This window comes from Pelophylax lessonae (genome assembly GCF_965119305.1).
Source record: "Pelophylax lessonae genome assembly, chromosome: 10".
Taxonomy (NCBI): Eukaryota; Metazoa; Chordata; class Amphibia; order Anura; family Ranidae; genus Pelophylax; species Pelophylax lessonae.
In genome coordinates, this window is record NC_138777.1 from 213,246,196 (window position 1) to 213,260,642 (window position 14,447).

General features: G+C 46.8%; 1 protein-coding gene across 1 annotated transcript in view; it reads right to left on the reverse strand.

The window, feature by feature from the left end:
- Nucleotides 1–14,447, reverse strand: part of USP10 (ubiquitin specific peptidase 10) — a 101,686-nt gene that overhangs the window by 45,298 nt on the left and 41,941 nt on the right. The window contains exons 2-4 of the mRNA XM_082270408.1: nt 13,419–13,487; nt 9,543–9,600; nt 6,333–7,361 (exon numbers count right to left, since the gene is read on the reverse strand). Coding sequence (XP_082126534.1) covers nt 6,333–7,361; nt 9,543–9,600; nt 13,419–13,487 — 1,156 coding nt within the window. The remainder of the gene's footprint in view (nt 1–6,332; nt 7,362–9,542; nt 9,601–13,418; nt 13,488–14,447) is intronic.

Genomic DNA, 14,447 nt, shown 5'->3' on the forward strand with positions numbered 1-14,447 from the left:
CATACTACGCGAGTCTGCAAGTTTTTTTTAGCAAGCAGTGCAGAGAGTAGAAAAGAGCAGAGGGCGCCTCCATCTAAGTGTAAACTGTGCAAAGCAGCAAACAGTATGAATATAATGCACTCACATGTAGTATAAATATAATAATGCACTCACATGTAGTAGAGGAAGAGCCAGCATGTCATCCATGGGGGACTTATCTCTGGCAGAGATCGGCAGGCAAGCGGCTGGTGTAATGCGGAGTTCGGCCGGGAAGCTGCTGGGTGGATGTGGAGGGAAGCGCTGTGGCTTGGGAAAGCTGCAGAGACACAGAGCCTTAATATGCGTAACCCTGCCCCCCCTTATGGAGTGACATCATCACCGATCTGATTACTGCTGAGCAAGCGGAGGACCTCCACACACCGCACGGTTTGCGTTCCAGCTCCCCAAGCCACAGTGCTTCCCTCCACTTCCACCCAGCAGCTTCCCGGCCGAACGCTGCTTAACACCAGTTGCTTGCCTGCCGATCTCTGCCACTAAGTCCTCCATGGATGACATGCCGACTCTTCCTCTATTACATGTGAGTGCATTATTATACACTGCTCAAAAAAATTAAAGGACAACTTTGAAAAACACATCAGATCGCAATGGGGAAAAATCTCATGCTGGATATCTATACTGGTGTGGACTGGGTAATGTGTTAGGATCTATACTGATATGGACTGGGTAATGTGTTAGGAAGGAAAGGATGCCACATTGTTTGATGGAAATGAAAATTATCACCCTACAGAGGGCTGAATTCAACGACAACCCTAAAATCAAAGTGAAAAAATGATGCCCATTTTGTTGGTATATGTAAAAAAAGATGCGCCTGTGGTGTGCAAGCAGCACCTAGAATTCCCTGAATCTTGGGAAGAAAAATGATATAGAAAGTGTAAAGGTGCGCTAATGAAAAATTACTCATAAAAAGGATAAACAAACAAATGTTACACATATGTGAGTTCTAAAAATGGATGCTACTCAAATACAAAATCAATGATGAGTGGCAAAACAAAGTGCTCAGATTCAGAAGTGGATGCAACTCAATAGAAAATTAGCATAAGGCCCCTTTCACACTAGCGGACCATTCAGATCCGCCTGTCAGTTTTTCAGGCAGATCGGAACAGATGCCCCGTGCATCTCTGTGGGGCATGGGGTGTCAGCGGAGACATGTCAACTCACATCCAATCCGTCAAATCTGGACGGATGGAAACCCAAATTTTCCATCTATCCAGCGGATCGGATGATTACGGACAAACGATCCGTTCTCATCCGATTCCCCCATAGAGAACAGTGGGGACCTGACAGCTCTGTCTCCGCACACAGCGCAGAGACAGAGCTGCCATCCGCCTGCTCAGCAGGGGATCGGCGGATCAATCCCCCACTGAGAAAAACCGAGTCCGCTGGACTCCAAGTGTGAAAGGGGCCTTAGAGTGACAAAGGGGAGTGTGCTCAAAAAAGTGGATACAACTCAATCAATACAAAATCAACACGTACTTGGTGATAAAAGCAAAGTGCTCAAAGTCCAAAGGTGAATACAAGTAAATGATGTGGGAAAATGTTCATAATGAATCCGGCTGCAGTTGAATGGTGAGCAGTGATTCAACACAGCTGACGAACTCAGGTGTTGCATGCAACCCAACAGTGATCACATGGATGGATGGCTGCTTACCAGACTAAATGGATCAGTGCAGATCTGTATCTCAGGATGGGATGAGCTGGGCCTCGATGGGTGCACCAGACACTATCAGCAACCACGAACACTGACACTGAACCTCTCACAGGTGAAGCCGGAATCAACACGGACCTTCCAATGCTGATTTTGCATTGATTGAGTTGCATCAATTTCTAAATCTGAGCACTTTGCTTTTGTCACTCATCACCGATTTTGTATTGATTGAGTAGCATGCATTGTTAGAACTCACATGTGCGTAACATTTGTTTGTTTATCCCTTATGAGTAATTTTTCATTAGTGCACCTTTACACTTTCTTTACCATAGTTCATTTTGTTGAAATTTCATTAAAGCAACTCAAAATGGTACTCAGTAGTTTGTATGGCCCCAAGACGACGGATGGTGTCCTGGGGTATTTCCTCCCAGATCTGGAGGAGGGCATCACTGAGCTCCTGAATAAACTGAGGTGCAACCTGGCCGCCTCGGATGGACCAAAACATAATGTCCCAGAGGTGTTCTATTGGATTTAGGTCAGATGAGCGCGGGGGTCATTCAATGGTATCAATACCTTCATCTGCAAGGAACTGGCTGCATACTCTCCCCACATGAGGCCGGGCATTGTCATGCACCAGAAGGAACCCAGGACCCACTGCACCAGCGTACGGTCTGACAATGGGTCCAAGGATTTCATCCCGATACCGAATGGCAGTCAGGGTGCCATTGTCTAGCCTGTAGAGGTCTGTGCGTCCCTCCATGGATATGCCTCCCCAGACCATCACTGACCCACCACCAAACTGGTCATGCTGAACGATGTTCTAGGCAGCATAACGTTCTCCACGGCTTCTCCAGACCCTTTCACATCTGTCACATGCACGCAGGGTGAATCTGCTCTCATCTGTGAAAAGCACAGGGCGCCAGTGGCGGACCTGCCAATTCTGGTGTTCAATGGCAAATGGCAATCAAGCTCCAAGGTGCCAGGCAGCGAGCACATAGGCCCACAGGTCACCCTCATAAAATTTTGATTGTTTGGTCAGAGACATTCACAACAGTGACCTGCTGGAGGTCATTTTTAGGGCTCTGGCAGTGCTCATCCTGTTCCTCCTTGCACAAAGGAGCAGATAACGGTCCTGCTGATGGCTTAAGGACCTTCTATCACCCTGTCCAGCTCTCCTAGAGTAACTGCCTGTCTCCTGGAATCTCCTCCATGCTCTTGAGACTGTGCTGGGAGACACAGCAAACCTTCTGGCAATGGCACATATTGATGTGACATCCTGGAGGAGTTGGACTGCCTGTGCAAACTCTATAGGGTCCAGGTATGGCCTCATACTACCAGGAGTGACACTGACCCTAGCCAAATACAAAAACCAGTGAAAAACAGTCAGAAAAGATAAGTAGGGAAAAACATGTCAGTGGCCTCAACCTGAGCAGTGTTATTTATACTATTTGCTTGTTTGTACAGTTTACATTCAGATGGAGGCACCCTCTGCTCTTTTCTGTCTTTATGTGTACTAGGTTGACTCAGGACCTTGTACAGGGGAGCCAACTCTCCTTTTAAGTGAATTATAGACTTTCCATTCCTTCACTCATCCTAGTGCATCGCTGGGTGGCTGCAGCAGCACCGTAATTTCTTCCTTTTTAATAGTAGTACACAGGATTTAGAAGGGAGGGTGTCCTGTACTGTACTCAAAGATAAGTTACAGGTAGGGATGCACCGATCCGACTTTTTTGGACCCGATACCGATATCTGGCATTGTGAAAGCGCTGATACCGGAAACCGATCCGGAGCTACACACAAAGCAAGCGGCTGCAGTACAGAGCAAAGCCGTTGCTTCATGTGTACGGCTCCTCCATTCACAGGCGGAGTGCATCTGATATCACTCCGCCTGTGAGCCGGACCCATACAGGAAGTAGTGGCTCCCATCCCATACTACTACTGCACCCTAGTAAGGGATGGCCGAGACGTTACCAAGCAAAAACCGGATCGGCCAGTGGATCGGTCAATGTTACCGATCCATCTAAAATGGCCATATCGTGCCGATATCCGATCCGAATATCGGATCGGTGCATCCCTAGTTACAGGCAAGTCAAAATTCCTCTGATCCTAATCGTCAAGTACAGGACAAAGACTCTTGGTATTTATAGACCCTGGGACGTCCCTAAGCACTGAATAAGAAGGGTGGTCAATATCTAGGCAAGCAGAACTGGGCCAGCAGGCCCAACACTGGGATCAATAGACCCAACGTCAGAGTGCCGCTGCAAGAATTATACGGCCAAAAGGGAAGATTGGAGATCCACCTGTTGGAACTTTAAAAAAGTATGACGACTCACAGAGAGGTAGGGTTATATAGGGAACAAACAAGCCGATACCCCAGGATTTGTGAATGCAAAAGGCTATGTCCTGTACCGTATGATTACCATAAGTAAATAATTCAGCCGTCATATCCAAGGACTAGTAAGCTGCAACATAAAACATTTGTTATCAGGTTTAGTTATTCTTTAAGAAAACCATGCACACTAAAAGGCAGGATACCAAACTCTGAAAGACAAATTCTGGGTTACATCAATACTCACCTGTCCCCCTGCCCGTTCCTCGTATCTTCTCTTCATGAGTTTGCAGTTGTATTGGGTCTCCATTCTGCACACTGTGGTTTCAGTTGCTAGCCCCTACACATTAACCCAGGGGTCTTCAAACTATGACCCTCCTGTTGTTCAGAAACTACAATTTCCATCATGCCTAGCCATGTCTGTGAATGTCAGAGTTTTACAATGCCTCATGGGATATGTAGTTCTGCAACAGCTGGAGGGCCGTAGTTTGAGGATCCCTGCATTAACCCTTCACGCCAACCCAACACGAATATGCAGCCCCACTGGACTGGGCTTTTTTACATGGGGCCGCATATTGGCGTATCTCCCTTTGTGCTGGGAGCGCGCCACACGATTGGGACACGGAACTCCCAATTCCGGGTTACCTGATCGCTGTGATAGCCTCCAATTGGCTATCACAGTGATCAATTACTGTGAAGCCCGCCCGTGTTTTCTCTCTCTGTGAATGGAGAAGAGAGATACATTGCATCTCTCTTTCCTTGCAGAGGAAAAAAAATAAAATAAATTACCTAGATGAAGGTTTGATCTAGATGCCAGGATTAGTATTTGGATCAAGGGTCAGGGTCAATATTGTGGTTTTTTTTTTTAATATTAGTGTCAGTGTTTTTAAGATGGATTATAAAAAAAAAAAAGCGCACTAGGTTACTGTGTGGTATCGCTGCGATCAGGAGAATTTAATTTGGGTTGTTCTTTGGTGGAAGGTCATGGTAGTAGATATTTACAGCTACATTTAAAAGGAAAAAAAAAAAAAGAAAAAAGGTTTTCTTTGGGCCCAGTTTTCCTTTGATAATGAAAGAAAAAAAGAAAAAACAGGGAGATATTCATTACCATTAACCACTTCTGGACACTTCTGGACCCCCTTAATGAGCAGGCCATATTTTGCGATTCGGCACTTTAACGGAAATTGCGCAGTCGTGCGACGCTGTACCTAAATAAAATTGATGCCCTTTTTTTCCCACAAATAGAGCTTTCTTTTTCGGGAAAGATTTAGGTCATTTTTCTTTTTTTTTTTAACTAGTAATGGCAGAGATCTGCGATTTTTTTGTGGGACTGCGACATTGCGGCGGACAGATCGGACCCCTAACTGACATTTTTAACACTTTTGGGGGTACCAGTGACATTACTACAGCAATCAGTGCTACAAATATGCACTGTCACTGTAATGACACTGGCAGGGAAAGGGTTAACACTGTGCGTGACCGAGGGGTTAAATGTGTACCTAGGGGCGTGCTTCTGACTGTGGGGGGGGCGTGGCTTGTGAAATGATCACAGAGACCTGTGTTACTATATAGAAGGATCACAGGGGCTCTGTGATCATTTCAGGGAGAAGAACGTCAGCTGTGTTTACAACAGCTGACCGTTGTGTTCTCTAAGCGGGGATCGATCGCGGGTAGCTGGCAGCAATCGCGGACGCTGGCCCCATGCATCCCCGCTGCCTAGTGGGGGCGGGAGTGCGGCGGCAGCGAGCGACCGATGTAGTACTACCGGAGCCGCCTGCCCCGTGCATTGGCTTCCCAGCTGATGAGCGGGGGCGGGAGCGCGCCGCAAGCGGCCCGAGCTCACCCCCCTAGCTGCCTGCGCACGACCGATGTATAGCTACGGCGGTTTGCGCAGGCGCGGCTGCCTGCCGCAGTTGCGAACGTAAAGTGGTTAACCCCCAAATGAAAGCCCAATTCGTTCTGAAAAAAACAAAAAAAAAAAAAAAAAAACAAGGTATGATCCATCTGGATGCACAAAGTAGTTGTGAAATGTACAGTTTTACCAATTGCAAAATTGTGCTTTAGTATTTAGATTTGGTTTACCCTTAGGCGGAAGGGGTTAAAGATATAGGGGCCGGCGACTAGAACCACAGAAATTGGCGGGGGGGAGGCCTGCGCTTCTCAGAAGCGTGGATGTAAAGAATCTGCAAAGGAATCTCTGAGGAACTGACAGCAAGACTGGCGAGTAGTATTAGTGGAGGAAGAAACCCAATTAAAATGACCAGGAAACAAGGAAGGGACCCCCCCTTCCTTCTGCACCACAACAAGCACACATTATACCTGCAATCTTTATGGCTAGTGAGTCCTCTGACACTGGAACGGGGCCCTCCTTCTCCTCAACCTGTTTCTCAGCAGCCTGAGGGGTTGTGGCGGGAGGGGAATACTTAGTCTCAACGTAGGCCACCTGCGGAGATGTGGAGGGCTTAGAATTATGAAAAAGACTAGCCCAAGACTTAGCTGGTGGGTTTGCAGAAGAGGAGGGTGCTGAAGCCTGGCTGACGGGCTGAGGGAGTGACGAGTCCTCCAGCTTGGCTGGCTCAGAGACAGAGGTGGCCTCCGGGTGACAGTCCACCCCGTTAGAGGCGGGCACGTCCTCTGTGATTTCAAGTGTCTGTCCATTGGTAACTCCAAGGTTTTCAGTAGTATCAGGGGCAGCCAGAGGCTGCTCCACAGCTGTCCTTACTGGGCTCTCCCTCCCGGTGTCCGGGGGGGTGCAGGGTGGCTGTGAGAGGGTAACACTGCATGTCTCAGGCTGTCCAGCAGTCCTATCATTGTCTAGTGCACTAGGAAGAAAAGGAGGCTCGTCATTGGCGGTCTCACTATTATAGTCCACAGAAGGATCTGGGCTGTAACAAGTCCTAGGAGAGGCCGACAGCGGTATGTCCTCTGCAGACTCTGGCTCGTCGATACCTATACTGTTAAATCCCCCCGCACCGGCATGCCCATTGACTAGGGTCTCTGAGTGGGCGCTGCCATCGTCAGCGACCCCTTCTAAGTAATTGTAGTATCCAGGAGGTCTTTTTTTCTTCTTCTTGCGCTCTCTCTGGCCCAACCCAGAAGTGCCGTCACTGTCCGCGTTGCCGCTTCCGTCGGGGAGGGTGGCTTCATTGTACTGATCGTCGATGCCATCACAGTTGTTGGCATTGAGGATGTCGTCGTGGGTCTTCTGTGTTGGAGTGCAGGCGAGGATGAACTCTGGAGCCTGTGGGTTCAAAGTGCTGGAAATACTGTAGTCGGAATTGTTGATGAGGCCCGCGTCCGGGTCGATCACTTCACTGACGCCAAATTCGATGCGCTGATATTCATCACCTGAAAGACAACAGTTAGGGGTTGAAAGATTGTACAACAGGTAGTGCAGCCAGCATTCTTGCTGAGATAGAACAGGAAACATTTGGCTAATTTTGTCTGAGCATATAAATATGCAGGTAAGAACCAGAATGCGCAATACTCAGCAGGAACCAGAAACAAATATCAGGTGTGGGTTTGGGGTTCTGTATATGAAAGTTTAGGATTCGGTAAACTCCGACTTGTGTCTCCTTTCAGCCTTACTTTGGGCAGCACAGTGGCTTAGTGGTTATCACTTCCGCTTAGCAGCACTGGTGTCGTCGGTTCAAATCTCAACCACAGCTCTACCTGCAAGGAGTTTGCATGTTCTCCCTGTGCAGATTACCTCTGGGTTCTCTGGTTTCCTCCCATACTCCAAAGACATGCTGGTAGGTAAACTGGCTCCTGTCTAAATTGGCCCTAGTAGGTGTATGTATGAATGGGAGTTATGGGCCGTTGGATTGTAAGCTCCTTGATGGGAGGGAGTGATGTGAATGTACAATAAATACGTAAAGCACTGTGTAAATCGACACTGCTATAGAAGTACCTGTAATAAATAAAAACGATATAAAGTGGCTGTAAACCCACTCCTATAACTTTTACCTATAGGTAAGCCTTTAATAAAAGTCTTTGTAAACATCTCCTAAACTTGCACCGTTTAAGAGACATTTACATATTATGCAGCCGATTATGTCATTGGCGCATGCGCTCTGAAGAAACAGCCGTCCGTGCCGTTTCTTCAGAGCCCTGTGCCGTTACTGGCGGCTCCCGCGCGCATGCGCAGGAGTGACGCCACGCGGCTCCCGGCCAGTAGCATAGCCAGAGTCCGCAGACAAGGAAGGAAGACGGCTGATGATGGATGCGGCCTCCGGGGGGGGGGGGGGGGGGTTGCAAGGGTTTCATTTGGAGGAAAGGGTCAATGCATACTAGCACATTATGCATTTACTTTGAAGGGAAGAAAAAAAAAAAAAACTTTTAAAAGCATAAGGAACAAACTATTCAGAGAAAGGAGATACAATAAGACACGTGGCCACTCACTAAAACTAGAGGAAAGGCGGTTTAACCTTAAAATGCGTAAGGGGTTCTTCACTGTAAGAGCAGTAAGGATGTGGAATTCTCTTCCACAAGCAGTGGTATCAGCAGGGAGCATTGATAGTTTCAAAAAAACTGTTAGATGGGCACCTTAGAGACCACAACATACAGGGGTATACAATGTACGGTTAAAAGCAAACACACACACACATTATAGGTTGAACTGGATGGACTGATGTCTTTTTTCAACCTCACTATCTATGTAAAAAAAGGAAGCTTTTACTTTCTCTTTAATGAACAGAAATGGCTGCCTCCTTACAAACATAAGTATTATCAGTTAATCAAGGACCTTTATTATTCTCTATGGCCAGTACCTGCCCTATGCTTACCTGGTTGTAACACTGTGCTAGCCCCAGAGGGTAGCAAGTGAGAAAAAAAAGTAAGCCCTCATGCAATGACAATCCCTCCCTCCAGCAAGAACAGGGGTCTTCAAACTATGCCCTGTGGGCCGCATCGGGCCCGCAGCTAAGGTCAGTGGCGTATGGTCAATGTGCACAGATTAGGGTCAGCAGAAGCTCCAAATGGTCCCCACTTTTGATCCAAGGAGGGGAGGCTCCGATGAGAACCCTGACGTATGATAATTTGGTTTTTTTTGGGCCGCAAACATTTGTAAAATATAGGAGTCCTTCTCACCTCTATGGGGAGAGGGGATGAAAACGGACCGCTTGTTCCCATCCGAGTCAATCATCCAGATAAATTGAAAATAGGGTCACCATCCTTCCTGATTTGGCGGACATGATCGGATAGCGGCAGGTGTCAGGAGACATGTCACCGCTGACACCCGCCACTCCATAGGGGTGAATGGAGGATCCGATCAGGCGGACTTTATCGGAAAGCCCTAATTCCTATTACAAGGAATGTAAAAATCCCTGGTATTAGAAATATAGATGACAGGTCCTCTTTATGAAGGGAACTGGGGTCAAAAAGTGGTTAATTAAAACTAGCCAAAAACATTTACTTCTTCCCTTTGGCACAGTCTACGGGTCGTGTGTATATATTAGTACACGGGGACATCGGCCAGACTACAACCACCCAAACAGGTAAAATACTGAAAACTTCTGATATCAGACTTACCATCTTGATCACTTGAAGACTGAGGCCCATATACAATGTTTTCATTAAAAGGTGGGAGCTATGGAGACATAAAACAGTTTATTAACCTTATAGCAGAGAGAATTACACGATCTTTAGCCCCTGTGTGTTAGACTGGACTTTGCTCATTACAATGTGACAGTTGCTTATAAAGATTTGTGCAGTGTTTGCCCCATCATGCCTTACTAGAAATTAAAGCAGAACGAAAGGAAAAACTTTTCTTCATTTTAGATACAGTAACCCCTTAGTTTTTTTTGCCATCGGTTTCCCATTGGGTGAATTTCCCTTCACTTCCTGTCCCATAGCCAACACAGGAAGAGGAAATTCCCCAAAAATAAGAGAATTCCTGGTTGTCACCAAAACTAGTGTCCTCATTGAAAGACTTCTGCTCTTTTCCCGATCTGGGGACTCAAAATTTGGGATTTCTTTCATTTTCGGCAAATAGGACAAATAGAGAGTTCCCCTAAAGGGGGCAACAGACAGCAATAAAAACCTCACAGGGTGTCTAATCTCTCACCAATCTATCCATAAAGATAGATAAAGGTTATCCTTCAAGTACTGACCCACAAATCTGCTCTCCTGGCACATTAAGATTACCACTAGGGTTGCACTGATACGGCAAATACGAGTACTGATACTTTCAGTCAAGTACTTGCCGATACCGAGTACCAATACCTTGCAGTGTGATTTGTGTCAATACAAAGAAAAGTTGGTTCAAATTGCACTACAAAGAATCGCATGCGATTAATTTCCCCCACTGTTTTTTTATTTTAAAAGGTAAAAGCGCCATCTAGTGGGCAGTTTAAGAAAAATGTTAGAACTCACAGTACATATCTGCCTATAAAATAGTCTACATAGGTGTCCCGGTCCACCGATGACAGCACATCAGGGCCACTGGAGGTGCTCACAGGGCTGGAGAAGTTTCAGGACCCCGTGGGTATAGGACAAAAGGGACGTCAGCTTGGGGGCGGATCGCCTCTACATCTCCAGCCCTGTGAGCACCTCCAATGGTCCAGATTTGCTATTATCGGTGGACCGGGACACCTATGTAGGTTTTCTCTCATGTGGCTAAATATGTATGGGGAGTTCTAACTTTTTTTAAACAGCCCAATAGATGGCGCTTCTCCCTTTCTATACACAGGCACACACAGAAGCGGTGGGGCAAATTGCATGCGATTTGGAAAAGAATTTCACCGCATTCCTGTTTAAATCGTATGCGATTCCTTGCAGTGCAATTTGCGCCCGATCATTTTGTATTGACGCAAATCACTGCAAAATATGGGTTTTGGTATCGGGAGCATTTGAGCGACCACCAATACTTGCGCAAATGCTTGGTATTCGTGGATCCCCAATTACCACCATTACTTGAGCAATTTGCAAACAGTGAGGCTAAATTTACTAAAACTGGAGTAAAATCTGGTGCAGCTGTGCATGGCAGCCAATCAGCTTCTAACTTTAGCTTGTCAAAGCCGTGTGGTTTCTATGCAGGGCTGCCCCAGAATTTGCACTCTGCGGTTCTAGTAAACCAACCCCAGTGATTAGTTCTATCCTATTACCAAGCTTACTATTTAGTGCTGTCATATTAACCACTTGCCGACCGCCGCACGACTATTTACTGCGGCGGTCAGCCCCTCACAGGCAAAGTGACGTAGTACTACGGTCCTGCTATGTAGGACCATAGATCTGTGCTGTTACACACACAGCCACATCCAATCACAGTAAGAAGCACGCCCCTAGGGACACACTTAACCCCTCCTTCTCAAATAAAGTTAACCCCTTCCCTGCCAGTGTCATTTTTACAGTAACAGTGCATATGTATAGCACTGATTACTGTAGTAATGTCACTGGTACCCCCAAAAGTGTCAAAAATGTCAGTCAAGGGTCCGTTCTGTCCGTCGCAATGTTGCAGTCCCGAAAAAAAAAAAAAAAAAACGCAGATCGCCGCCATTACTTGTTAAAAAAAGAAAAACCAATAAAAATGACAAAAATCTTTCCCTTTGTTAGTAAACGCAATAACTTTTGCGCAAACCAATCAAAATACGCTTTTTACTATTTTTTTTACCAAACATATGGTAAAAAAAAAAAAAATGGCCCAAAAGGTTAAAAAATTTTGATTTTTACTTTTTTTTTTGGGGGAATTGCATATAAAAAAATATGAAAAATATTGTTATTTTTGCAAAATTGACGCTCTTTTTTTGTTTATAGCGCATGATCAAAAAAATCGCAGAGGTGATCAAATACCACCAAAAGAAAGCTCTGTTTGTGGGAAAAAAAGGACGCCAAATTAGTTTAGGTACAGCGTCGCACGACTGCGCAATTGTCCGTTAAAGTCACGCAGTGCCGAATCGCAAAATAGGCCCTGGTCAGGAAGGGGGTAAAATCTTCTGGGGCTTAAGTGGTTAAAGCAAAGCTGTCACTATTCTCAAATCTAACAACTGAAGGGAAAACTAGACCATACCAGGTGCTGATTGATGCCCTTGTTTAACAAATGCTTCAAAAAGCTATTAGAAAATATGGATTTTTGACTTACCATAAATACACTTCTCTGAGTTCATTGACGAACACAGCTCTCCAGGATTCTGAACCATTGGGTTACAATGCCCCCTACAGGAGTAGGACACTAGGCAGAAAAAGACTTGGCTACGCTTACGGCCAGTCCTAGGTGTTATACTCCCTCTCTCTGCAATAAGTCTTCAGTTTTGTAACCAGCAGAGTCAGATGTAATACAACTCCATCCCGATACCCTGCGACCAAAGGTGACCACCAGAAAAGCCACCTTCCGGTACAGGGAATCTCCCGACCATTCTCAAAGGGAGGTTTCTGGAGAACTGAAAGCACCAAGTTCAGAACCCATGTCGGTAAGGGAGAGGCGGCCCTTGAACAAAAAGGTAGACACCAGAGAGCGTGTGGCCAGGGGTCGCTGAAAGAAGACCGCCAAGGCCGACATCTGGGGGGGGGGGGGGGGGGTATACCACCTAGGACTGCCACCAGGCGTACCCAAATTCTTTTTCCTGCCTAGTGTCCTACTCCTGTAGGGGGAAATATAACCCAATGGTTCAGTATCCTGTAGAGCGGTGTCCGTCAATGAACGAAAAATAAACCAAGAATTCATTTCCCTGCTTTCAGAAATATCAAAAGGTGAAAAAACTAGTGATCGACCGATATCGTTCTTTTGTTTCCCGCCGATACCGATACTTTGGTCATCGGATATCGGTATCGGCCAATATTTTCAGACATTAAAATTTTTTTTTATGTCTACAGGTACTGTGGTGGAGGGATCTGGGGGTCCCCAAAACCCCTCCTCTGCAGTTAAAGCATTCAAAAAACACCAAGTTCGGCTGTTTTGAATGCTGTAAGATTTTGAATTTGGCGCGGCCAGTACCCGCTTCTTGTAATGACAGCCGAGCGGCTTCTCAGCCGCATCGGTTGTCATTGCAAGACAGCCGACCGTTGGCTATGGATGCCGGTAACGGGGTGATGCCTCTAGCTGCAGGGATCACTCCGGTACAAGCACTTTCCCAAAATATCGGCAATATCGGTAAATCAAGGCAGATTCCGATATATCGGGGAAAATGCATATCGGCTTTGCCGATAATCGGTCGATCCCTAGAAAAAAACAAACATTCTTCCCGACTGTATCTCAAAATACAACGTTGGGCACCTACTATTAAATTGCCGTAACAATTTATTTAAATATTAGCACAGTGTATCTTTAAAATTTCCACACTCCCTCTAGTGGCTGCAGCAGGTATCTAACACAAGCCTGAGCCTAGGCCAGAGTGCAGATGAATGGCCCCTCCCCCTCTAGTACCAGCAGAAGCACATTGCTGCCCCGCAGCATGATTACAGATCACTTACCTCGACTGTACAGCGAGCACTGACAAAGAACTGCTTGAATTCGTCATCGCTGAACTCCCCAAAAATATACTGGAAAAAACAAAAAACAAAGTAAATAAGAGACTGAAGAGAATATAAGCAGAGGACAAAACACCCCAACAGTTTCTTTGGTAAATTTTGAGTACAGGGATGCGAGCTAAAAACTAGTATTTAAATACTTGAGTACCAGCCCCTTCATTACCAGGCCCATCGCCCCTTCATTACCAGGCCCATCGCCCCTTCATTGCCAGCCCATCGCCCCTTCATTGCCAGCCCATCGCCCCTTCATTGCCAGCCCATCGCCCCTTCATTGCCAGCCCATCGCCCCTTCATTGCCAGCCCATCGCCCCTTCATTGCCAGCCCATCGCCCCTTCATTGCCAGCCCATCGCCCCTTCATTGCCAGCCCATCGCCCCTTCATTGCCAGCCCATCGCCCCTTCATTGCCAGCCCATCGCCCCTTCATTGCCAGCCCATCGCCCCTTCATTGCCAGCCCATCGCCCCTTCATTGCCAGCCCATCGCCCCTTCATTGCCAGCCCATCGCCCCTTCATTGCCAGCCCATCGCCCCTTCATTGCCAGCCCATCGCCCCTTCATTGCCAGCCCATCACCCCTTCATTGCCAGCCCATCACCCCTTCATTGCCAGCCCATCACCCCTTCATTGCCAGCCCATCACCCCTTCCATTACCAGCCCATCACCCCTTCCATTACCAGCCCATCACCCCTTCATTACCAGCCCATCACCCCTTCATTACCAGCCCATCACCCCTTCATTACCAGCCCATCACCCCTTCATTACCAGCCCATCACCCCTTCATTACCAGCCCATCACCCCTTCCATTACCAGCCCATCACCCCTTCCATTACCAGCCCAATACGCAGTTCTCAGTGCTGTGATAGTTTGAATGACATTTACGCCGCCATGTAACACTGTACCAAAAAGGAGTTTTATATTCTTTTGAGACTAACAGAGCTGTCTTTTGGTGTTAATAAAAAATCCCATTGGTTAT